At 41.8% G+C, this 25,891-nt stretch overlaps 9 protein-coding genes across 9 annotated transcripts; 5 read left to right on the forward strand and 4 right to left on the reverse strand.

Annotated features, from left to right (window-relative positions):
- Nucleotides 1-1,533: 1,533 nt before the first annotated feature.
- Nucleotides 1,534-1,782, reverse strand: CTAM01_05569 (uncharacterized protein; the record flags this gene model as incomplete). Its single annotated transcript, XM_060521599.1, has 1 exon — nucleotides 1,534-1,782. The coding sequence occupies one exon, from the start codon at nucleotides 1,780-1,782 to the stop codon at nucleotides 1,534-1,536; it is 249 nt and encodes an 82-aa protein (XP_060383813.1).
- A 2,305-nt stretch (nucleotides 1,783-4,087) lies between these two features.
- Nucleotides 4,088-5,475, reverse strand: CTAM01_05570 (alpha-ketoglutarate-dependent 2; the record flags this gene model as incomplete). The annotated part of the gene is made up of 6 exons (XM_060521600.1): nucleotides 4,088-4,226; nucleotides 4,316-4,371; nucleotides 4,440-4,826; nucleotides 4,886-4,964; nucleotides 5,024-5,196; nucleotides 5,254-5,475. 6 exons carry the CDS (start codon nucleotides 5,473-5,475, stop codon nucleotides 4,088-4,090), a joined length of 1,056 nt encoding a protein of 351 aa, XP_060383814.1.
- Nucleotides 5,476-5,772: 297 nt separating this feature from the next.
- On the forward strand, nucleotides 5,773-6,317 carry CTAM01_05571 (uncharacterized protein; the record flags this gene model as incomplete). The annotated part of the gene is made up of 2 exons (XM_060521601.1): nucleotides 5,773-6,200; nucleotides 6,254-6,317. 2 exons carry the CDS (start codon nucleotides 5,773-5,775, stop codon nucleotides 6,315-6,317), a joined length of 492 nt encoding a protein of 163 aa, XP_060383815.1.
- Nucleotides 6,318-6,993: 676 nt separating this feature from the next.
- Nucleotides 6,994-8,215, forward strand: CTAM01_05572 (uncharacterized protein; the record flags this gene model as incomplete). The annotated part of the gene is made up of 7 exons (XM_060521602.1): nucleotides 6,994-7,093; nucleotides 7,150-7,170; nucleotides 7,228-7,268; nucleotides 7,336-7,484; nucleotides 7,549-7,651; nucleotides 7,712-7,824; nucleotides 7,891-8,215. 7 exons carry the CDS (start codon nucleotides 6,994-6,996, stop codon nucleotides 8,213-8,215), a joined length of 852 nt encoding a protein of 283 aa, XP_060383816.1.
- A 712-nt stretch (nucleotides 8,216-8,927) lies between these two features.
- Nucleotides 8,928-10,740, reverse strand: CTAM01_05573 (uncharacterized protein; the record flags this gene model as incomplete). The annotated part of the gene is made up of 4 exons (XM_060521603.1): nucleotides 8,928-9,524; nucleotides 9,584-9,852; nucleotides 9,921-10,252; nucleotides 10,340-10,740. The coding sequence occupies 4 exons, from the start codon at nucleotides 10,738-10,740 to the stop codon at nucleotides 8,928-8,930; spliced, it is 1,599 nt and encodes a 532-aa protein (XP_060383817.1).
- A 286-nt stretch (nucleotides 10,741-11,026) lies between these two features.
- Nucleotides 11,027-13,338, forward strand: CTAM01_05574 (uncharacterized protein; the record flags this gene model as incomplete). Its single annotated transcript, XM_060521604.1, has 2 exons — nucleotides 11,027-11,153; nucleotides 11,237-13,338. 2 exons carry the CDS (start codon nucleotides 11,027-11,029, stop codon nucleotides 13,336-13,338), a joined length of 2,229 nt encoding a protein of 742 aa, XP_060383818.1.
- A 2,372-nt stretch (nucleotides 13,339-15,710) lies between these two features.
- CTAM01_05575 (uncharacterized protein) lies at nucleotides 15,711-15,893 on the forward strand (the record flags this gene model as incomplete). The annotated part of the gene is made up of 1 exon (XM_060521605.1): nucleotides 15,711-15,893. A coding segment is annotated over one exon (183 nt), but the record flags the coding sequence as incomplete, so codon positions are not given.
- Nucleotides 15,894-17,941: 2,048 nt separating this feature from the next.
- On the forward strand, nucleotides 17,942-18,100 carry CTAM01_05576 (uncharacterized protein; the record flags this gene model as incomplete). The annotated part of the gene is made up of 1 exon (XM_060521606.1): nucleotides 17,942-18,100. A coding segment is annotated over one exon (159 nt), but the record flags the coding sequence as incomplete, so codon positions are not given.
- A 4,658-nt stretch (nucleotides 18,101-22,758) lies between these two features.
- CTAM01_05577 (mannitol dehydrogenase domain-containing protein) lies at nucleotides 22,759-25,704 on the reverse strand (the record flags this gene model as incomplete). The annotated part of the gene is made up of 3 exons (XM_060521607.1): nucleotides 22,759-23,127; nucleotides 23,188-23,251; nucleotides 24,203-25,704. 3 exons carry the CDS (start codon nucleotides 25,702-25,704, stop codon nucleotides 22,759-22,761), a joined length of 1,935 nt encoding a protein of 644 aa, XP_060383821.1.
- Nucleotides 25,705-25,891: the final 187 nt, after the last annotated feature.

Consider the following 25,891-nt stretch of genomic DNA (forward strand, 5'->3'; position numbering starts at 1 on the left):
CCAGACTGAAGTTTTACCTCCTGGTGACCACGACCTTTTGCGACTCGTCAGGAAAGACGCATTCCTGCTCTCTCTTGCTGCATTGTTGACAGGGGTCTGAGCCCGAGCATTTAATCTTTTGATCGCGGCATCTTGTGCAGCTTCGCAGCCGAAAAATCGTCAATAAATATGACCGGTCAAGTCCTGTTGACAGGAGCAGCCATGGTGACTTACGCTTTCGATGTGCGCCTTTTCGATGCACGGTTTTTCCCAACACCGCTCCTTGCTGACATTGCCACGCTCGATTTGTTTTGGCTTTGGCAGCCGTATGAACAACCCTGCGTAGGAGAGCTACTTCAAGTTTGTGCAAGAACAATAGGAAGACGATGATATGATGACTCGAAGATGATAAATGCGATAAATGGGCGGCTTTGTGGGTGGGGTTTCTTTATCTCGGAGGATAACGTCCCCACTTGACATGTATCCAACTATGCGTCCCCACAGCATCCCCCCGGCAGGATGCGAACCCCGCCCTCGGGACTGAGCCCGGCGTTGAGCGATGTGCGGAAAGTATCCCCGGGTCCGTGCTAAATCTCAACTAAGAACGATAGCACGAAGATACATCACAGGTAGCATGAGGTAGGCGCCGCGATAGGAGATTTGGTCGAGTGTGGTGTGGAGACCTTCTCGGTGATATCGCCCGCTTGCGAGTCTCGTACCCCGGGCCACTACTAGAAGCGCCAGATTATTCGACTTCTCCCGTGCCGTAGGTATAGCTTGTTGATCACTAGAATCTCAACCAGAACTACGTGGACAACTCAACATGTGCGATTTGGACTACGACTGTCTCTATGAAGCCTCACAAAACTATTGGCGGGTTTCCGTTGACCTGATGCAAGCTTTTAGCAATCAGGTCCATGCAGATCCGATGTAATCTGAGCCAGATCAGTTGTCTTGCAGGTATCTTTCCGATCGAGTCGTTGCTCTAGTCATGATTCATCAAAACTCAGTTGTTAAATTTCACGGCCATATCATTACGTAGCGATGGAAAAAAATGAACATGAGCCAAATTGATTTAAACTGCTATTTTGAAAACCGGCCTTCAGGTATGATTGTAATGTCAATTGATACAGGTCACTTCCCAGAACAGACTCAACTTATACGGGCTAGCCTCATTGTAGGTATTCAAAGTGAACGATGAAAAGCAGAGATATCAACCGGTTACTGTTCTAAGGCCCAAGCCTCAATAAGCAATCCCTACGTTAAGTCTGATTCAAAGTCTGGTTCAAGTCCTACTTCGAGTCTGCGTTACCACTTGGGTTTCCCAAATCAACCCATAGCCGGCGTGATAGTGTCGAAAGTATACCAAGGTAGGAACGACATGAATACCAAGATCAAAAAGACGAAAGAGGTTTGCCGTGAAGGTCTTTATGTTTGGAGCTCGTATACTTGAAAGTGGCGGCCTAATAATTAATGTTAGATTACCTTGAATACAACCAGAATCTGAACCGAAGCTTACTATCAAGTTGCATCGTAGCAGGTACGGACAAATGCCTACTTGGGGCAGCCGATACCCAGACCAGTATCAAAGGTGCAGCAGTCCGCGCCACAGGTATTCGAGTGGGATTCAGGGCAGATTGTGCCTTGCGGGAAGTTAATATAACCGCCTTGCCTGACTCTTGCGTCGTTATCGCGATAACAGCAGTTCTCGACAGTCTTCTTATTCCAGTTGCAGTACGCTGAAGCTTCGCCAAAGAAGCCAAAAGCAGCAATGGCGACCGTGAACATGGTTGAGGAATGCATAGTAAGGTTAACGGAATTGGAATTATGCCGTTAAGAAGAGAGAAGTAAAAGAAAGACTTTTGTAAAAGTGAGAACGAAAGTGAAGACCGAAGTGATGATTGTCAATGAAGGTGGTGGCGATGATGGAGATGATTATCTATGGATAGTTGTGTGTTCTTATATTTGTTATAATCATGACTCTGGGAGAGACGCAAGTGGGTGCTTCGCAGAAATTCAGTCGGGCAAATTTAGCAATAATCTGCCCTAGGTGGAATGGGAAGGGTAAACTTTGTTATTTCGGGAAAGTTTGACATGTATCATCGAAGTTTATGGTCCACAAAGTTCTAGGCTCAATGAAGGAGTATAGACAACATGCGAGCTGTGTTGAGCAGAGCCCTTTCGCTACATCCTACCTTCAGTTCTCCATACTGATGCCAAGGTTTCATGTCCCACGATATTTATAGTATGTATTTCCAGAGCACTGGGCTAAAGTTGAGGCCTCGAGTCAGTTCCCTATTTTCTTCATAGCCCTACTTTGTCATCCCCCTTCCCCTCCAACCTCCTCCTCCTGACCAAACTTCAACTCTTCACAGCTGTAAAGGGCCCGCACAACTTGACTCCAGCTGACTCAAGGTATTGCTTTCTGTTGTTGTGAAGGACGTTCAGAATTTCTGGTTCATCGCATTGGTGCTTGAATCGGTGTCTGTTGGAAGCTCGAAAGTAAGCTATCCCACCGGGTACACAATTCCTACCCTGAGGTGCCGGCCCGGTGTATTACATGGGTCAACTAGAGTGTAGGCGTGTTAGGGACGTGCCATGGGCATGGGAAGAGCACATGCTTTTTCTCCCGGGCATTTAGCCTCTAACATTGCCAAGATCATTTCGTCGTACGGAGCATCCGTAGGCCAGATGACCTGCGGCCTTTTCTTCACCGGAAGAGAAGGCAAGCAGCACTATAGAAGAATCGGGGCACGAAAGTTATTGCTCAGAGTCTCAATGAAAAAATGATAAACTGCTAGTAGGTGGTTAAGTTTAACGGGGACCGGAGAAAGTGTTGCTTTGAGCCTTGACAGCAGGTATTGCTAATGCTTCTTGGTCCTAAGACTCGTTTTTATAACCTCGAGCATTCTATTGTGGTTAGTTGTTTGACCGCCTCTCGTGGTTACTACATGAAGTGGTCATTTTCTGAGAAGGGCAGGGAGTTTTGTCTCCGGTTCTGCTGTCTAATTCATGGACATGAGCTTGTGATCTCGCTCCTCAGGGCTCATTTGATGTGAGAGATGAGTTTAAATAGTATTGTCGTTACATGTAACCTCACAAGGCAGGGCTTGGCTCTAGTCGTAGAGCTAGCGAATGATTGATACCCTGTGTCTGATTCCTGCTCCCTGTAACCCCTTTTTCTTTAAGTCTCCAGATACGGTGGCCGAGTTCGGGCTGCTTCTAACCTTCCATATGCCCACTATAATCGAAGGATTTGGTGTCGTGTAGGCGGGTGTGCGGATGTTAGCAGGAGGTGTGGTGGGAGTTATATCTTCCAGGCAGAAAAACCTTGAACAGGGCAACGCCAAGGTGCATCTACAGATTGACAGGAACATCTAGAGATAGCTGCCGGATTGGTACCTGCTATAATCTCAGAGCAAAAAGTATCGCAATTAAACAAGATACTAAAGATTTGGCTTGGGTTAGAACACATTACAAACAGCTGTGCTAGTGTAGGGCCTGATACCCCACGCCTCTCGTTTGCGACATATGGAGATTGGTCGCAGCACTAGAAAGCATGGCAAACGTCTATGGGATGCCTGATAACGAGGTCCTATCGATGATGTAACTGCTATGCGCTGTGCATAGCCCTACCGGGGTCTTCAAAGCCTAAGTATCTCATGTAGCATGGTATGAGTGACACGCCCGTATCTTATTTCAGAAGTGCGGTGGTGCAGAAATACCAGTCAGCCCGCATTGCCCCTCGGAGCCACCGAGACTGGGCTCGGGATTTTGGCCGTGCTTTCGAGTGGACCATTAATGGCCAGAGCCAGAAGGTTCTTCTTCAGTATGTGTCGACGGGGTTCGCCGTTGCTTGGACACTGTACCGCTAGTCCATCAGGCTAACTCTTGGGTCGCACCAAGGACCTGGCGTCAGGATAGACGTGAATCGCTGGCGTACTAGTCGCGATGCGTAGGGCCTTCGGACCCGGCATGTCGCACGATCGCTAGAGGCGCATGTTGGCTAGCTTCAATTGTGATTCTGGACGGCCTACTAATCGTATGATCCGAGCAGATACGATGCGCATCACTTATTCAATATCAAACATTCTCAATGATTGTCAAACTAATCTACACGTTCATGAACCATTAGCTCCTCGTCGCTTACACCAAATGCTAGAGGCCCGTCATCGATTACGGTGGCTCGACGCACATCACGCGCAGTCATCTCGGCGTTGTAGGGGTTCGCGCGATGCATGGATTTTCTATTAATTGTTCAGTGTAAGCATACTGCGCCATCTCGGTTGTTCTAGGAATGCAACAATAGTACAAGGCAGAGGGACAATACACTCACCGATTATCCCACCACACCATGTCACCACCTTCCAACCACTCCATACTGAAAACATACTAGTAGGGATCAGCATTTTCGATCCATTGAAGCACATTTAAGCTTCATCAGTGTCCTTGTGGCTTACCTTGGACTGTGTGCAGTGATTGATGAGCTCCCAAATCAACTTCTGACTCTCTTCAACTCCGCGCCCTACGACGAGCTTGCCGTGCGCGGCCAGATACAGCGTCTTTCTCCCATCCGGGCCAACCTGCACGAGTCGGTGATATGCCGACTTTTCAGCGGCCCGCTCACTTTCCAGGGGCTGTGCAAAAGCCTGTGGAGAGGCAAGACGGCGTGAGTGCCACAAATCATGCTCAATGATCAGATCCTCCAACTCGTCTTTCTTGGATTGTGGGAGATCTGCATATGCTCGCGCAGTGTCGGCAAAATGCGTCCACGAGCCGCCTCTGGCTGGGCTGCCGTGGGATAAAAGCAGCGAGTACTTCGACCGGTGCTGGTGAAATGAAGAGTCCTGAATTTTGTGAGTATGTTCGTCGTGTGACGAGGTCTTGTAACAATGTCTGGACTGACCGTATGCCACAAAGCATTGCCTAAGCTGTGATCCCAGCGTCTTTGATTAGGCTGTACGATGGTTCCATCGAGATTGATGCTGCGCAATCGTCAGTCAACAGGTTATGAAACATCGAATCAAGTTCAGCTTTATCATACTTGCTGACGTCCCATAACAGCGGATCACCTATGCGGTCGTTCTCAATGCCGTAGAAGAAGGGGTTGATCTCAAGCTCCTGGCCTAGTCTCTTAGCAAAGCCTATGTGTCCTTCATTGTCCAATCCAGTCTTGCGAAAGATCAGGACGCCGTAGTTATCTTGAATCTTCTTGAGCTATTCAGAGTATCGAAAGATTAGCAAAGCCCGGTTGTTTCGATTAGAAGCGCTTACCTTTTCGATGTCATCGGCAGGAAGTGGACGGGACCAATCGATTCCATCAATCTTTGCACCAAATGATGATTTTCCATCGTGTAATACGGGAGTGATGAGAATATGCCCGTCCTGAATCGGCTGGTGGTTGCCACCGCGGCTCTCGGCACTTGGCTGCTTTGAAGGTGGGAACGTGTTCGGATACGTCCGTGGGAGACTCTGGATCATCTTAATGGCGGACATGATGGCACTGGAGTAGCTAGCTGCGTATCTCTAGACATGAAGTTATCACATGGAGTGAACATCATCGCTAGAACTCTGGTGATTATATCTCACACACGAAGCTCCACTTAGCCAGCGGCTTAGTTGCCGACTAGACCGATGATGCAGAGGCCGACCGAACCGATAGGGCCTAAGCCTGCATCGAACAGACACACAAAGTTCGCGTGCTGCTTGTCACATCCCCAGACCTCTGAGTACTGCTTCATTACATTTTTGCCAGTGAACTTGGAGGCACGCCACATAAACTACCGTCGCGAAATGGCATCTCAGGACAAAATTCTTATCACGGCTGGACCGTATCAGTTCCTGGCCGCCTTCGAGTCGGCGGCCCCTAAGACGGTATCGGTGTTTCGAAAACTACTACCGTACCGGCAACAAGTCATTCACGTCCGTTGGAGCGGCGAAGCGGTTTGGGTGCCGTTGGGGGACCAGGATCTTGGCCTGCCATTCGAGAACCACACGAGCCACCCCAGTGCCGGCCAGATTCTTTTCTACCCCGGAGGCTATTCTGAGACGGAGCTTCTCTTCTGCTACGGCGGTGTATCGTTCGCGAGCAAGATGGGTACCCTCTCTGCAAATCACTTCCTGACAATCACCGAAGGTGGTGAGAATCTGAGACCGTTGGGCCAGCTAGTTCTTTGGCAAGGCGCACAAGAGGTTCTTTTCGAGCTAGCAGACGAGGAAAGGTTCGTTGTATTCGAAGTCAACCGATGGCCTTGGACTGACATATTCTACCCAGAATTGCCACATTCAGGAGGGAACGACTGAACGGTCAAAAAAATTCAAAACTCTCCAAGTTGTAGAGATTGAGGATTCACGTATAATGGATGAATCTCGGGATTGTGCGTATTGGATTTCTAGATTACGCGAAAGGATGGAGACTCTAGAGGGTGCTCAATCAGGCATATACTACAGTTCCTTGTTCTATCAATAAGGCACCTTGCAGAGTTTCTTGGACTTAGGTAATGGAGTTAATCACGAATACAGTTGAAGTGTGCATAGCCCACCCTGTTCACAGATTTCTCCGTCCCTTTTTTGATAGTAGCAGACTAATGACAAGTTGCTACGTCGACCATTGTCGGCGCCATGGACGCGATCTATTGAGTGCAGCCTGAGTGCATTATTCACCCGAGCCAGGGTGAAGTCCCAACACTAGCTGTTTTCCTTGTCCTATCAAACAGCCGTATTGGCTATCTTCGAAATGGAGCTTCTAAATTTCAAATGATGGAAGAGAATCTAACTTGATAAGAACTGCCGGTTGATAAGCCCTATCGGCCCCGTCGGTCCCGTCGGCAAGCGGGCCGCTTGTATAGATACCGAGCCCCACCCTTCACGCAAAGAGTACCTAACCTCATAATCTACGTATAATGGCCCAGCTGAACTCGGCCCAACGACAAAGTCTATGCGTAATTGCAAAACTGATTGTTCGATGAACAAACCATTCGAAATACTTCCTTCTTCTACACCCAGACGATCGCAATGGGCCTGATATTGAACCCTGGGGCTTATGGACCCTTACCGACCTTCTTTAATGAAAAGCAAGAAATCGACTACGGATCGTATGAGAAGCATCTACTCAGTTAGCCATCACTACCGCCCCCTGTACGAGTTCTGACTAACTAGTGATTACGCAAGATCTTGCTAGAAGAGGAATCAGTACGTTATCAATAATACATTGCCAATCCACTAAATACCCGACATTGACTCATCTAGATCCTGTGTGCGCGGGGTCGCTTGGCGAAGCAGTACATTTGGTATGCATAGAGACTCTAGAGGATACTTCATCCCAGGGTACGATTCTCTAATCATCAAGATTTATAGTCTCCAGAGGAAAGAGTGGATCTCATCAAATTCATACGACGCACACTCGACGATGCTGGCTTGACGGACATGCCCATTGTGGCAGGTGTGGGCGGTTCAAGTACCAGAGAGACAGTTAAACTCGCACATGCGGCTGGTAATGCCGGGGCGTATGTACTGCGCATCGTTTGCTTCTTTCCTCCGTATTTATCTGCTAAGATGTGCACCCGACAGAGATGCAGGTCTAGTCATCCTCCCTGCTTATTACGCTGCCAGCTTGAGCACCGACCAGAACCAGATCATTCAATATTACGTTGATATCTGCAAGGAGTCGCCTGTTGGTGCCTCTGACCCTGAATGGTTTAAATTCTCGGGTAGAATTCGCTGACACCGCCAGATCCCACTCTTTCTGTACAACTTCCCAGCGAATGCGGGAGGATTGGACATGTCATCGGCAGTGATCGAGGCTGTGATACGCCAGGCACCTAACCTGTGCGGCGTCAAACTCACGTACGTGATGATATGATATCGATGTTTTCTCGTGGCCTTTAATATACTTATTACCGTCTCGGGTAGCTGTGGCGGTAGTGTTTCGAAGCTGGTTCGCCTCTCATCCTTTATCAACAGGGAGCCGTCGGTCAATACATCCCGGCCATATCCATTCCTTCTCTTGGATGGGCTGATCTCTGATCTGACACCGTGGATGAAAAGTGGCGGCCATGGCACCGTCAGCGGCATACCCAACTTTGCCCCGGCTGCGTCTATGCGGCTGTGGGCACTCCTAATCAAGCCCAATCTGACAGAAGATGAAAGACAAGAAGCAGATAGGATCCAATCCATTCTGTCTAATGCTGATGTGGCAGCTGTGCCTGCAGGTGTAAGGGGAATGAGTAAGTTCTAGCTTTTGAGTCCAAAGTGAAAATGAATTGTGTAACTCTTGCTGACACTATGCCTGTGAAGAATATGTTTTGCACAAGTTACATGGATATGGGATAGACCCCAGAAGGCCCTTGTTGAGACTGGGAGAAAGTGAAGGAGAAAGGTTGATGTCAGAATTTGAAGAAATGATCCAATTAGAGGCAAAGTACTCCAAGACAGCATAGCCCATAGATTAAGAGATTGATAGCATGGCACAAAGGCTTTGTGAACCAATGCCATACCATCTTCCTGAGTGTCTTCAATCTAAGCTGAGGCCACTGACAGATGCTCGAGTCTCCATAGTGCATGTGGGAGAGTTTTACCTGATAAGCTGATGTAACTAAGACTTTTCTGACTCATGCAAAGCCTCAAGTGTCGTAATATCAATGCTTGATTCAGTCATGTTATTGAGCATTGTTATTAAGCTTGGCATTACCAACAAGACATTCATGAAATTAGTGCTGATATGGAACATCGTCATCACGAGCCAAAAGGTGTATGGTGACATGAGTTGAAAAGATTGGCTTTGGATTTGATTAAGCTGATACTTGGACAATGAATCAGTGCTCACTTAATCGCTGCGAACCGAAAACAGAAATTCTTCAAGTGACCGCCATCTTCTATCAAGCCCGTTTACTACATCCAGCCTCCCACACCATGCGTGTTGTCCCAGTCCAGCAATCTTAAATTCCGATTTACAAAACGTATCTAAAGTACGGCGAGTATTCACCCATCTCGGCTAGTTGTTTCTCGGTGTACTTTCCTTCTATTTCTGCAAGGGGTATACGGTCCTTTTGAAGGTTGGCGCGGCGAAGTAGATACCAGTTTGTGATGCAGGCGCCGTAGCCACCTACAGCAACGAGGACGATGATGGTGATAAAGCCGGAGCGATAGGTAGGGGCTTCGTTGCCGACAAAGATATTTACGCCGATGCAGCCGCCAGCTAGCTGGCCCCAAGTCGACATCCAACCCATTGCGGCGGCTCGCTTGGCCGGGTTACGCACGTTGGTGCCCAGCCACGAGCCAACGGCAGGGCCTTGCATGTTATAGCCAGCGATAACGAGAAAGAGAGCAAAATAACTGAGCCCGGAGAGATTGGGGTAGTAGAGGGAAGGCCACAGAATGATAATACCGATGGTCCCAACCGTGTAGCTGATGATCAAAGACCGCGCTCGGCATTGGTACCGATCAGAGTAAAATGCAATGGCGATAACGCAGAAGAACGCAAAAACATATGGTGGGGACGTCAGTGCCTGGGCCTGGATGGAGGAGTAGCCCAAACTCTTTACCATCTGTTACAGCAGAATGTTAGCAGCCAACCTCTGCCAATACCACGCCCTGGAAATCTTACCGTTGCTAAGGTGTAGTTGACCGAGTATGTAGGCACAGAGCCACCAAATGCGAGAAGTGACGCAACAAGGTAGGTTTTCCAGTCTTTGACGGCCTCGAAGAAGACACTCCAACGGAATGTCATGTCGGGAGGCACAGGACCATCACGGTACTTGACGCGAAGTTTGAGATACTTCATCTCGTCCTCGCTGAACCATCGGGAGCTCCATTTCTCGGGGAAATCTACGCATAGCAGCAGACCGAGGCAACCAACCACGATGGTGATGCACCCTGGACGAAAATTTGGTTAATATCAAACTGACGGATCAACAATAGCCGAGTACAGAGATGATGCATACCCTCGATGATGAACAGCCACTGCCATTGCCTCAGGCCATGATGGTCCTGGAGGGGACCAACGGCGTATGCAAGCAGGCCACCAAAGGCACCGGACAGCAGAGTCGCCGAGTACCACCATGCGCAACGCGATTGTAGCTCGTTTGGTAGGTACCAGCAACTGATCGTATAAAAGCAGCCTTGATACATGCCCGCCTCGAACAAACCGAGCAATACACGGCAAACGACAAAATCGTGGTAACTCTTGACCCAGGCACCGCCTAGAGTCACACAACCCCAGCAAACAACGAGTGACGACAGCCAGAAACGGGGACCAATACGACGCAGCATCATGCTTTTGTTTGTGATGAAGGTCAGCAATGCCGAAAAGAGGATACGGAGGTAAGTGGTCGTTAGTATGACCTGATGCAAAGTGACTCACTTGGATGGTGCTTCGAACATGGCGTACATGATGATAAACCACGTCAGGGCTAGGTTGAACTGCGTGTTGGTCATGTTGGTGTCTTTCATGAAGGTGTAGATCTTCACGTTGCCAGCATTGGTCCGATCAATCGAGTTCAATAGGTAGTACATGAACAAGAAAGGCAGGATCCGGGCATCGAGGCGCCTGATCATGCTCCGGTGTGCCTTGGGGTTGGCCGTGAAGTGGTCCTTGAGGCGGAGGTACTCGATATATTCGGCGGCGTGCACGGCATCTACTATACCGGGGGCCGGAACCTCGATGGTGGTGCCTACCTGCATCTCAAAATTCTTGCTGTCGTCCATTGGGCTCTTAGATGCGGCCTTGGGCGTCTCGGCGGACGAGATCGACGTTGAGGGCATGTTGCAAGCGAGCTGGTTACTGTTCCTTGGTGAAGCCTTGGAATAATCACCAGAATTCTGCATCATTATCCGTACCAGCCCCGTGGTTCAAGTACTTCGGGCTTCCGTACGACCTCGCGAACATTGTGCTATCACTATCGCTGTTATCAATGTCGGCTTTGTCGGCACGGGCCCGATGCCGGCGATAAGAACTTGAAGTCTATTAGCGCTATTGCCAGCTTGCTCTTTTTAGTGATAAGAGCACCCGACAACTTTTATTGTGGGTGAAGGACATCGTCAGGAAATCATGGATCACGGTCGGTTGCTTGCCGACTTCAACGACGACGAGGTCCCGCCGGAAGAGGCGACCGAGACCGACGCCGACAGGAGCGCTGGGGGACCACGCCCGGCGAAGATTCATCGGGCTTCCAAAGGTATTGTTACCATCTCCCCCAGTGCCATCTCCTGCTACCGTTCCTGGTGCTGCATGGCGCGCTGACCAGCCTATCTCGCGTAGCCTGTGTCCAATGTCGCGGTCGCAAGCAGAAGTGCTCGGGACCTGGCGGTGGCAGCAGCGCCGGCCTCTCGGCATCGGCACCGGAAGACCAAGCTCGACGACCCTGTCGGCGATGCGCACAGTCGGCCGTTCAGTGCTCTTTCACCACCGCCACCAATGACCAGGGATTCGATGATGCAGATGCTGCCAGCCGAAACGCACGCAAGCTTGATCGAATGCAGAAGCAAATCAATGAGCAAAACGATCGCATCAACCAACTGGAGACTACCGTGCGCAACCTCAGTACTGCCACAACTTTCGTCGCACAGGGGGGCAAAACTCCAGGTTCGTGCACAAGTGGGACAGATATCACGAACCCGCATCTACCGCAAACGATGATCGGCACTCGTAGATCGTATGACGAGGTCAACGAATTGGCAATACATTCTAATTCGAAGCGGGCAAGGATCCGTAAGGACGGAGTGTTCGCCAGCGGGGCCGCGATGTTCCAGTATGCTGGTCCAGGGCGCCGAAGCGATGCTCAGGGTGTAGTGGACTTTGGTACACCTATGTCGATGCTCCGTCACTTGCGCCAAGACATCAGTGACATGAGCATGGAGAACGAGGCACTGGATCCGATAATGTGCGGTGTTATGACAATGGAGCAGGCTCAAGAAAGCTTCGATACTTTCTTCAAACAATGCCACAGATGGGCTCCAGTGCTCTGCCCACAAACCCAGACTTCGGCGGCCGGCATTCGGCGAGCCTGCCCGACGCTGTTCATATCCGTGTGCTGTATAGGATATCGCTTCGCCAGCACGTCTGCTCCCGAGGCGCACCGTCGGTACATGGCTCTCGTCTCCCTTCTTGATCACTCTCTGAGCCGTCTCCTCCTGAGGCCGAATCTGGCCGACGTCAATCTGGACCATATCCGCGCAATACTTTTGTACATACAGTGGATGCCCATTGACAACATTGGCAACTCTACGCGGTCAACCCGGTATAATGCCATCTCGGCATGGAGCATGCTGGGCCTGGCTATCCGCTATGCCCTTTTTCTCGGGCTGCACCAGAATGCTGTACTCCCTTTCAATTCGAACGATGGTTCAACGCCAAAATTGGAGGATGTAGGCCGGTTGCGTGTCTGGATCAATTTGCTCACTTGCGATGCTGCCTTGACACTTTCAAGCGGTCTCCCAGCGACACTGAACCCAGATCCGGTAGTGGCCGTTGCTGATTGCTTCAGGTCACACCACAGTGCAAGTCATCCTGACGACACGAGGAGTTCGGCGACATGCGAACTAGTCTCTATTCTCAAACGAGCCGTAAGGCGCAGTGGAAGCCCCAATGCGCGCTCCCTAGATGCCGCCTGCTTGCAACAGGTGAATCTGGAACTGGATACGTTTGAGGCGGACTGGAACCCCATCATTGGCGACGAAATTCAGCACTACCAAATGCCTTTCACGACTTTGCGGTCTTATCGTCTTTCCATCAACAGCGCCTGTCTTACGCCGTTGCTGCGCGCGTCAGGAGGCCCTGGTCGCATATCCATCTACATGCTCCAGGCTCTAGAAGTCAGTTTACACACGGCGGCCCTTACTATCTTCGCGCTCTCCGAGCAATCCACACACCAGCCGTGGGCAAACTACAAGACTGTTGAAGCACTGCCCACGGGTAGCTACACACCTGACATGGACGCCATCAATCGCATAAAATATTCAGTAGACTCGACATGGATCTCGTACAGCTTTGCGACCATGTTTCTTGTCTTGTGTTACAAAAACGGCATTGTCGACGAAGACTTGAAAATTCTAGCCCTTTGCTACAATAATGCCGAAACCGTGACATTTCCCCAGCGACAGACAACTTCCTCCCTCCTCTTTCGGCTGATCTCCTTGGCGGTGCAGATATTTGATCTCGCAAGCGCAGATCTGCTGGCTCATCTCGCATTGGATCAAAAGTCTCTCTTGTCTGGTGTGTTTGCTGTTGTTCTCGGCGACTTGACCACGGAAAACGAGATTCGTTCTGAGACACCAGCACCAGCTCCTTATTCCGATCGAGAGGTGGAAGCGCTCTTTGATTCAATGGTGAATGGTATGGACTTGGGTTGGTGTGTCGATTGAAGGTCATGTGGGGGCTCGTGTGCTAGCCATTCATTCGGTGCTTCCACACGGCTTCTGGATAACACAGGAATCATAGAAACCGGTTGGTTGCAGCACGCGCTGGGTACTTTTGTGTTTCTGCTCGCGTCATATCATTGATCACAAGGAATGGATTGATTATTTGTAGCCATATAGCAAAGGAAAAAGATCTGTTGCAGATGTATGTGCAGGATATTGCGTGTCGAATCTCACACGTCAAGCCTCATGTAAACCGCGAATATTGCGCCCCAATCGCTGAATATGCCTAGATCAGGCCTGCGAAACAGGTGAATTTATATCACAAACTGACTTTCCTAGTGACGAGAGATTGCCTTGTGACAAGTTCTGCAAAACTTTAGAGACTTCACGGCAAGAGTCAACTATCAACCCATTCAGCTTTCCGTCGTTCATCTGTGCCTCAATGACCTTCTAAAAGATAAGAACTTCTTTCCCCCTCCGGATAATTACTTCGAGATCTGGTCTTTCGTTTGTTTTATAAGACCTCCCTAATCTTGAATAAGGCCTTTGCCACTCAGGTAGCCAGGGGTGCAGCTAGGAATCGATGCAAACTCACGAGCCTAGCTCTCGACCACTGCCGACCAGTAATTATTAGCCTTCTTTTCGACCTCAATATTGATGCTTTTCACATCTCCAACTCGTTCAAAGACCGCTTTTGATATATGCGCAACTAAGCTGGTCAAAAGACTTTGGAAGCTGTTGGCAATCCGTCCCACCAAGCCGCCGCTTCCTGACGCGAGGAAGGGGTTGGGAAAGTTGCTTGACGTGGCACTTTAAAGGTTGCCATATTATGAACTATCCCATATATCTCTTATTAATTAACCGCTAGGATCGTCTAGTGAAGAAAAGCCGATAAAGTACAGGAGTCAACGAGCTTAGGGTTAGGGTTAGGGTTAGGGTTAGGGTTATAAAACCCTTTTAAAATTAAAACCGATGCTTTAAACTTTACTATAAAAGTAGTTCTAAAATAATAAGATAAATAAAAAAAGCTTTACTTATATTATTTTTATTCTAAAGTATTTTATAAAGTAGAATTAAATTAGTAAATTTATAATAAAGAACTAATAGTAATTATTAAAGTATTTTAAAAATAGAGATTATAATTATCTAGAACTAAGTACGAAGTTATAGTTTATATAAACTATAAAAACTTTATAAACTTTATAATAAATAAGAATTTAAATAAACGATAAGTTAAATAGAGCGAATTCCTATTTAAATATAATTTCTAAATTATTTATTAAAAAGGTTTAGAAAATAATAAAATAAACGCTCTTAATAAAAGACCTAACTACGAAATTACGGTCCCTAAAAAAATATAAGTTATTTTTAAATAAAAAAGAAATAGTAGCCTTATATTAATTACGAAGCTCTTTATAATAACTAAAAAGATTAATACTAGCCCGATTAGAAAAATAACCCCTAAACTTATTATAAAAATTTATAATATACTAGTATATAGTTATTAAAGAGTTACTAAAATATAAAAATAGATTCGCTAGTACTATAATAAATTTATTATATATACTAAAATTATAAAAGTAATTAAGGACTGCGCAACTTATAAAAAAAATAAAAATAGCCTATATAAGCCTTATAGCGAGCTATAACTATTATAATTACTAATAGGAGTATAGTATTTAATTATATAGGACTTTATTATTAAATTACCGAAGTCTAGGGAACTATTTATTAAAATATAATATAATAATATTTTAGTTATAGTCAACCGACTTACTAAGTTCGTATATTTTATTCCTTATAAAGAATTAAGTATTATAAAAGACTTAGTATATATATTTACTAAAGTTATATTTTCGAACTATAACTTACTAAAAGAAATTATTTTTAATAAAGATAAGCTATTTATTTCGAAGTTTTAAAAATCTCTAATTTCGTAACTTAGTATAAACTATAAATTATTAATATTATTTTATTTATAAACTAATAAATAAATAAAAAGGACTAACTAGATTTTCGAAATATACTTTCGTTATTATATAAACTATAACTAGGATAATTAGGTAGTATTTTTATTAATAGCTTAGTTCGTATATAATAATATAGTTAGCGAAAGTATAAGAAAATCTCTATTTTATTTTAATTATAAATTTTAATTAATAATATATAGAAAAGTATAATAAGGACTATAAGCTATAAAAGCTATAGTAAATATAAATAAATTTAAAAAGATCTATAAATAAGCTTTACTAAATCTCGAGTTCGTATAATAATATATAAAAAAAAATACGGATAAATTAAGGATTAAAGGACTATTTTTAAAAAAGAGGGATAGTACCTATCTCCTTTACTATAATATTAAAATAAAATAACTAAGTAATAAATTAAACTATAAAAAACTTAAACCTTTCGAAATTATTAAAAAAGTCTTACTAATTAATTATAAACTAAGATTATTAAATATAATACGATACTATCCCGTTTTTTATATCTTACTACTTAAACCTATACTAAGAAGCTCGTATATAGAAAATTATATTATTATTAAACTAAATTAATTAGAATATAAAGTTAAATAAATTATTAATTATAGAATTAGGAATAGAATATAAGAATTTTTTATTAAATAGAAGGGCTATAGATATAAAAGAAATATATAAAAACTTATTACGAACCTCTAGAACTTTTAAAAATCCCTTTTAAAATATTAAAATTAAAATTAAAACTAGAACTCTTAATTATTATAACGTCCTAATTAATTATTTTAAAAGTACTACTAAACTATGCCTCCCGCGCAGTAGCTAACTTATTTTTATTAATAATATTAAAAAGATTAGGGATTATTTTTCTTTTTTTAAATATTTTTTTTTTTTTTAAAAGCGATCTAATTTTAATAAAAACTTATTTATTTTAGTTTATATACGGCGCAAGGCCTCTATTTATTTTTTAAAAAAAAGCTCTTTTACCTTTTTTTTATATTCTAACCTATCGGTTTTAAATAAAAAACGATTTATTATAAGTACGATTAGTATAAAAAATATTAATAAAAAAAAAAAAACTTATAATTATATATAATATTAGTAATCGTATTATAAGAATAACTATAATACGTATATTTATAATACCTTAATTTACCCTTTAATATTTTATATTTTCGCCCTAATAAGTAATAAAATAAATAAGGTATTATAATTTTAAATCCTTACTTTTTAATTTTAAAAATAAGTTTTAAATAACGATATATTAAAGATTTAATAAATATCTTAATATTTTTAAAAAAAACTACTTAACGAGCCCTAACCTAGGCTATAACGACTTATTTATAAGTTTATAAGGATAAGATTTTTAAAAAAGAGACTTAATATTATAACTTAATATATATAACTAAGACTAGGGCCCACCCCGTAGGCTTATAATAACTATAATATATTATATATATAAGAGTATGGGAATATAAAGTAACTTTTATAAAATAAAAGAACTATAAATAAGTTATATATAAATAAAAAATAGTAATTATATAATAAGGTAATTATTATAATTATTTTAAATAAGCGCTTATTAATATTTACTAAGCAATTATTTAATAAATAAAAGTAATTATTAATAAAAAATATATTTATAGTTAGACTTATATATAAAATAGACCTAAGCTAGGCTTAAAAATAGACTTTTATAACTTCTTTAATAATTAACTTAATATTAAATCTTACGATCGCTTTTAACTATTTTTACTAAGAATCCCTTTTAATAAAACTACGATTAATTACTAAAGCCTTACTTATTTTATAACTTATAGCTATAGCTTTAAGGAAGCTATTTATAATTATAATACTATTGTCTTAGTACTCGTAGCCTTAACTTTTACTAATATACTTACTATAACTAGCTAGTTATAATAAAATATTAATTAAATAACTACTCCGAGGAGGAGCGTATTAAATTATATAAATAATATAAAAAGTTAAGGGTAGTAAATAGTAAAACTAGCCCTTGTTAGTTTAGTTAATTTTTTATTATATATAAAGGTAGATCTAGGGGCGTAGAACTTAGTAATAGTAGTTAAAGTAGCGGCCTAGAGTATTTACTTCTTATAAAAAATTTAAAAAATAAAGAAGATTTTACTCCCTATATTAATAAATTAGATTATAATAAAATTAATAATATTAACTACTCTTTTTTTACCCCGTTAGTTTTTAAAAGATATACGAGGCTAAATAAATAAAAAATAATAAAAGTTCTTAATAAGTAAGTTTTTATTTATAAATAATAAGGGAAGGTTCTTTAAATAACGGATATAGAAGTAATTAAAAGGACGAATTTAATAGTATAGAATTTTATTTTCTTAATACTTAGGGAGAAGATATTATTTTTATTAATATTAAAAAAGAAAGATAGTACTAAGTAATTCTAGGGGTAATTAGAGGGGTTTTTTTTATATTATTTAAATTATTTAAATACTAAGCTTATATAAGTATTTTATATAAGCAAAAGGTACGGCTTAAATAATTTTTATAAGATTATTTTAAATACTAAAGTATTATAATAATTAATAAAAAGAAAGGGGTAATTCTAAGTACTATAAAAAATCGTATTAATAATACTTAATATATTAATAGCAGGTATTATAAAAATTAGTTTTAGCCTAGGTAAGGAAATAGTCGCCCTAAGTATAGTAAAAATAAAAACGCACTTTAGAACAATAACTTTTTATATTTTATTTATTAATACCTTATTTTTTTTATATTTTAAAAATATAGATTAATTAGGTATTATATTTAATAATACGAGGAATAAAATCTTTAGTAATAAGTATTTTAAAATAGTCGAACGACGATAGGGGTATACGTTTATAAAGCTTATTAATAATACGAAGTTAATTAATTACTTAACGAAAAATAAGCTTAAATAATTATATTAAAGATTTAGGTATTTATTAGTTACGAGGCTATATAGCTTCTTAAAGTAATTAGGTAATAATAATATCGAAATAGGGGCGCTAGAGTAGTTAATAAAAATATATTATTAATACTAAATAAATATATAGAGCCTATATAAATTTAAATTTAAATTACGTAATAAGCTTAACTTTAATTAAGAAATCGTTATTAATATTTTCTATTTAAATAGTTAACCGGTCTTATATATAATTAACGAGGCTATATTATTTTAAATAAGGTAATTCTTATAGGATTTATAAGTAAAAATAGTATAGGTAGCCCTATAAAAATATTAAATTAATATATACTAAGGACTATTAAATAATATTAAAACTAATACTAATATAAGTTTTAAATTAATAAAATTTAGGGAAAATATAACGGCCTATAGTATATAGTTAAAAGTCGTACTCGTAGAAGCGTACTATAATATTAAAAAAGTAAAAAGGGTATATTAATAACTAAAAAGGGCGTTTAGAATTATTAAAAAGGAAAATCCTAATTTTACTAACGATAAATATTTCTAGATAGTATTAAAGTACTATAATAATATTATAGGGCTTAATAGGCATGTTATACCAACGTTATTAATATTTAGAATATATTTAAAAACGACTTTAGTCTTATTATTATTACTAAATATAAGCTAACGAGCCTAAGTAATTAAAAAAGTAATATAAGTACTACGTAAAATAAGTATAAAAAGGTAAATTAACAAAGTAATTACTACGCATAATAAGCCTAATATAGGGGCTAATTTAAATATACTTCTAAATTCAGATATATAAGTATAATAAGAAATTAACTAGTAATAGGCTAGGCTATATAAATTAATTTTTATTAATAAGTACTCTTATATAGTTATAAAAAATCGTAACTAGCTACTTAAAGTATTAATTATAATAATTAGACTATATTATATAGATCCTAATAAAATAATTTCTAATTTATAAAAAAAAGAAGAGCTAGGGGAAACTATATAACCCGTAATAAAAGTATAAGAAACTATTTTTAATAAAATCGTCGTAGTAATATTAATAAATAATAAAGAAAAGAAAATTACTAAAAGGGTATTAATATTACTAACGAGACGTTATAAAAAACTATAATAATAAGCCCTAACGTAGTAATTTATTATTAATAACGGGGTATTTAATACCTTTTATATAGTAAAAAAGAAAGCCGATTTTAAATTAATAATTAAACTACGTAAAGAAAGTATTATTATAATTATTAAAAAACTATATAAGGGATTAGATCTTATTAAAATAAATACTCTATATAATCGAGGGGTCTATTAATTTATTCTTTATAACCCTAAGAAATATAAAAGTTTTTATATATTTAAATCGTAAATAGTATATAAAATTAAGGGAAAAGGAATACTTTAACTATATAAGAAATCTAAGTATATAATTTAGGGGTATAGTAATATTAAAAAAGTAACGCTATTTATATAATTACTTATAGTATAGCGCTATAGCTAGCGATTAATAATAATATTAATAATATTATTATAGAAGAAGGGATATAAAATTTAAAGTTATAATATTACTTAGGCTTATACTTAATTAGTTATAGGGCTTATAAAGAAAATCCTAGCTTACTTACTAAAAGAAATAGCTAGTAAGTACTTAAAAAGTACGATTATTAAAGTACTTAAATTATTATATAAGCTCGCAGAATTAGGTACTTATTAATAAGCTATATACTATAATTTTTATATTAATTAATTATTAATAGTTATATTTATATATAACCCGTGCTTATTAGTCTCTAAGTACGAAGGTAACTAATTTGGGATTATTAAAATATAAATTAATAATATATTAAGCTTATTTAATATTAATTTTATAAAAAAAGAAGATAAAGAGCTTTAAAAAGCGGGCTTTATAATAAAGCTAAAAGAGGTTTTTATAATAAATAACTTATTAGTATTTAATAATAAGATTCTTATAATTAAAGGGGAAACTATTATTTTTTAATAAAAAGGGTAAAGTAAAAAGATTACTCTTATTAACCTAAACGTAATTAATATTAAAAAATAATATAAAACTAAGCTTATACGAGGGGTATATATTATAAGTATATACTAGCCCGAGGTAATTTTTAATTATACTAGAGTGGCGTAAGCTATAAAACTAAATAAACGAGATATTAAAGTACTTAATAAGTATCTTAAGTAATAATAAACGAATTTTAATCGAGGCCTTATTTATTACTTAATTAATTTTATAATAAGTAAGCTCTATATTTTTATTAATAGGTTATTTATAAATAATAATAACTTTATTTCGTAATTAGAGTATATTATTATCCTAGTTAATAGGAGTATAAGCGAGAGTAAATTTACTATATATAATAATATAATTTATTACTTATTAACTAAAAATAAGTAAATAATAAGAAATATATTAGTATTAAAAGTTTATAATATAGTTAATAATATTAACCTCGCCTACGTAATTTTAATAATATTAAAAAGGATTACTAATTAACTTAACTTTTTACTAATCCTAACAGTTATTTATATTAATTTTTATTTATTATACGAATATTTTATTAAATTAAGAATAATAAAAGAAAAGAGGTTTATAATTAATATTATAGCCCTTAAGTAATTATATAAAAAGCGCAAGATTTTTAAAATTTATTAAATTAATAATAATAATAACCTTATTAACGTTTTTATAAAAGTAGTACTTAATAAGGGGTTAAAATAATTTATAAATAATAAAAAAGTTAATATATAAATAAAGGGATAAGTTATATAAAAAGAGTAGAGAAAAGGGGGAAAAGAAGACGACTTAGTAAACGTACTTAAAATCGAATTATATTTCTAACTATAATAAATAAATTAATAAAAAAAAAAAAGTTAATATTAAATTAAAAATCTAATTCGGCTATAGTATATAGCTAACTATATAAGGGCTAATTAGGGGCCCTATTTATAATTATTATAGTTAGCCTAATTTATAATTAGAACCTCCTTTTTATACTTATATAGAAATTTATATAGTTTAATTAATCTCTTTGTTAACCTACGGTTCGAACTAACTACCTTATAATAAGGATACTAATACTAATGTTAAAGTAGTGTCTATACGTACGCGGTATTGCTGGCGCGACTTGATAATACTTTCTCGGGTGGCACTCCGTAAGTCAAACCCAGCTGGCTGTAAAATCATCAATCGAGGTTGCACGAACTGATGGAAGGTGTGCGAGCCAATGATGACTACTTAAGGCCATTCCATGCCCAGAGGTGTTCGACGCCATTATGGTAGAGACGTGGAACGTCAGCTTTGGATATGGATGGTCGATTAGGTGTTGGGAAGTTAAAGGAGAACGACAAGACTGAAGACTTTCTAGTTGGGAACGGTCAAAGCCTTTTCTAGGAAAGGCTGGATAGAAGGGCTCTGAAGATGTTGTCTCAGGGGATTCGAGCGCAGAGTGGAACGCGGTGCCAAAAGGTTGATAAGTCGACGAGCAGATAGAAAACAACATCGAGCTCAAAGGCCAGCACTCGATCTATAGCATTTAGAGCACTTCATGGGAAAGCATATTTCCTTGGGCTAGTAGCTACTACTTTGATGGCGGATAGAAAGCCGGAAAGTCGGGTGGAGATATCTAAACATAGTCTTGAGCATCAACGAGGAGCGGTGCTAAGCCTGTACACCACCTTGCCAGGATATGGTGGAAGCTTCTTATTCGCCTCTCTCAGATCAGTATATGTGGTAAATGATGCTCAAAGGTCTATGATCCATGGAGAATTTCCCAAAGACAGGTCTTGGCATTACTTGGTTTCACGAAGCAAAATCAAGCGGCGGCGCGAACTTTTGTGGGTTGTTTGCTTCTCACCCTATTCGTTGATGCTATCTTCGTTGGTTATCAGGTGGGTCGTCGGCTATCTTCCAACCTGGTGTTTTGTTTTCTTGGTGACTCTTGCGTATCTAAGATATTTGACCGCCGGATGATAGTTGGCAACAACGATAAAGGCACCTTTGAAATTTTGGTAAAGCGTAAGGAGCAAGCTTCATGATCGTGACCCAGGCGCAACTGTGGTCAGAGAGGGAAGCTGGACGACAGATCGGTACTTGCGAGGAACGCCGCCGTAGGAGCAGCCATGGCGTAGCTAAAACTCGCGAGGAACGAACGACTGGTAATCAAGCGAGGCAACTCAGATGTGAAAATGCCGGGTGCGGGACTATGGTCCGGGGACCTAAACTTGCGTTACAGTAAGGTGCCGGCGTACCTAAGGACAGGGATTGTAGACTTGTCACTCAGATGTCAGCACTCAAAGAAGTTTTCGATTTCGATTTCGGGGAATGTTTTGGAAGTACGTTTGTTGATACGAGTCGAACCAGCCTTGGATCTCGGGATGGGGCATTGTGTCAATTACCACAGGTACGTACCGAGGTGAATCATGACTTCAACTCTCCACTTGAAAAGTACATGTACCCCAAGGTAGAGAAAACAGTGACCTCTAACACCCATAAGGATCCTCCCCATTGCTTCTTAGCATGGCCAATCGCTCCGCGCGGTATAACCTGATGCGCTGCCTCTCTATCTGCCCACGCAACTCCTTAACCTCGCTAACCAGACTTTCAATCGCCTTTTTCTGGTCCTCATTGAGCTTGTAAGACATCAGGTACATGTCGACCAAGGTCTCAAAGACAAACGAATAGGTATCGGTATCGGTAGCTGCTATACAATGGATGCCCTCAAATACCTTTTCCTTTTGCTCCTCCGTGGTGAGTTCGTCGGCGACCTGCTCGACTTTCTCGGGGGTCACGGTCTTCTGCGCCTCTTCCAAGATACTCAAGCTGGCACCGGCGGCGTCGAGTCTCACATACTTTCCAGATTCCTCAGGTCAGCAGAGTAAAGGTAGAATCGGATGTAAGTAGTAACTCACTCTCTCGCCCACAGTGAGATTCCACTTGATTTCCATGATGGGAAGTTGATCGGTCATCTGAAGACTGCAATTCGTTAGTACTTAGCAACTTGAGATGGAGGCTGAACATGAGTGGCACCATGGAAGAATTCAGTGACTTACTGGCGAGGATCGTGGAAAAAGACCTTGCAAGTTGCTTCAATCGCAGACGGACGACTCTGAAAGCTGTGCCGAAGCTGTGATATGAATAGGTCTTTAGGCAAAGGCGGACTTGATGGACTTTCTGGGTGTTGATGAGTCGATGACCAGAAAAAGAAAAAGTCCAGATCACTGGCAGCCGAGGCCTATTTGTAGCTATTGGATAGCACCCTCATCGTCTTCGAATTTCTAAAGCCAGTCGAGAAAGCCCTTGGGACGGATTGAGGCCATCGCACAGCTCGAGCCAACAAGGAGCTAGGTCAACGAAAACAGCCTGCAGTACATATTGTTGACGTTCTAGGGAGAAGCTTTCCCTTTGTCTTGTTCCATGACCTCATTTTTCTGAATATCGAGTGAAGGGGTTGCCCGCTCCCTCTCGGAATTTTTACTCCCTTGCCTTGCTTTGTCGAGTCCAAAAAAAGGGGTTAGTAGGAATAACAAAAGTCTGCCAGGTAGGTGAGGGAGGCAAGTGGTTTGTTCGATGCATTAAAGAGCTCTAAGAATATCTGAGGCTGGTGGGAGACATGTTGGCAATTGAAAAGCATTGGATCCCTCTGCTGGTCGTTTGGACACTGCACCTCCACCTTTCGTATTCGTGTCAGAGTCAAATTCTTTTGCAACTGACATCAAACGCATGGGATGGCCTCGTTTTGTACAAAATCAAAACACAAAATGTCTCTATAAATATCTATATCTATATCTATAAATTCTCATGACCGCTTCAAGTACCCATTTTTATCCCTGCTTTACTCATTATAACATAAAAGGCTGCTTGTACCAGCACAAGTCGACAAACACTTTTACACTTCCCAGTATTGATTCGCTTTAATCAACATACTTGGGAATGGTGGCCATCACGCCATCCTTGGCGATGAGCTCCATGGCCTTGGTGACCTCATCAATGAAGCGCTGGTCGCCGCGCAAGTCGTCACCGAAGAGAATCTTGACGCTGAGCAGCTGGCGCGGGTCGTTGCCGCCGGCCTTTGCCAAGGCCTGGAGCTCCTCGCGCATCGGGTCGTCGACAGTGAAGGTCTTGCCCTCGTCGTCGACACCGTTGATGTAGCGGAACCAGGCGCCGGCGACGAAGCACAGGCGGCGGAAGGGGCCCGTGGTCCAGATCTGCTCGGCAATGGAGGGCATGATGAACTGTGGGATCTTGCCCGAGGCGCCGAGGGCGACGCGGGGGATCTGATCCATGATGGTGGGGTTGGAGAAGCGCTCCATGAGGGTGTTGCAGTACTCGTCAATGTCGACGCCGGGGATCTCGGGAAGCAGGGGCTTGACCTCCTCCTGCATCATCTGCCAGACGAACTTGCGGTAGATGGGGTGCTCCATGACCTCGTGGACGTACTTGAAGCCGGCGAGCTGGCCGGGGTAGGCCATGGCGGAGTGCGAGGCGTTGAGGAGGCGGAGCTTGTGCTTCTCGAACTGCTCGACCTCGTGGACGCCCTCGACGATCTGGACGCCGACCTTTTCAAAGGGCGGGCGGCCGTCGCAGAACTTGTCCTCGACGACCCACTGCATAAAGGGCTCGGTGACGACGGGCCAGCCGTCCTCGATGCCAAAGACCTCTGCGAGCGACTTGATGTCGTTCTGGGAGGTACTGGGGGTGATGCGGTCGACCATGGCGTTAGGGAAGCCGCCCTTCTCGGCGATCCACGCGGCGATCTCTGGGTTCTTGAGGCGGGCGAAGGACTCGAGCATGGAGCGGGTGATAGAGCCGTTCTTCTGCATGTTGTCGCAGGAGAGGACGGTGAAGGGCTTCTGGCCGTTGGCGTGACGCCTAGCCAGCGCGGCGTAGAGGAAGCCAAAGATGCTGATGGGCTGGTCCTCGTTGGCCAGGTCGTGCTGGATGTCGGGGTGCTCCGATTGCAGCTGGTGCGTGTTCTCGTTGTAGTAGTAGCCGCTCTCAGTGATGGTCAGGGACACAATCTTGGTGTCCGGGTGGGCCATCTTGGCGATAACGGCCTCGCGGTCGTCGGGCGCGAAGAGGAACGAGTTGATGCTGCCAATGACGCTGGCGTTGCTGCCCTTTGCGGAGCGCTCGATGAGTGTGTAGAGGTGGTCCTGGGCGCTCAGGACGTCGCGCATGGCGGCGTCGTTGGGCCGGAGGCCGACGCCGCAAATGGCCCAGTCGCGCTCATCGTGCTTCTGGAGGAGGCGGTCGATGTAGACAGCCAAGTGAGCTCTGTGGAAGCCGCCGACTCCGACGTGGACGATGCCCTCCTTGACGACGGTGCGGTCGTACGTGGGGACCTTTACGGTCTGCTTGCCTTCCTGAGAGGAGATTGAGGACAGGTTGTTGCTGGTGAGCTTGAGGCTCTCCGTGCTGTGAGGCATCTTAGGATTAAAAGTAGATAATGGGTACGCGCGAGTAATTCAGGAGGTGATTGATGAGATGGCGAGAGCGAATTATGAGGCAAAGGGGTGAGTGAGCTTGAGGTTGAAAGTTGAAGTGATCAAGAACACACCGCTGCCTCCTGAGTCCTGACCGCAAGTTTTTAATGAGAGAGTGACAGACAGTCTG

The sequence above is a fragment of the Colletotrichum tamarilloi genome (genome assembly GCF_030869305.1).
Source record: "Colletotrichum tamarilloi strain Tom-12 chromosome Unknown Scaffold_14.1, whole genome shotgun sequence".
Lineage (NCBI taxonomy): Eukaryota > Fungi > Ascomycota > Sordariomycetes > Glomerellales > Glomerellaceae > Colletotrichum > Colletotrichum tamarilloi.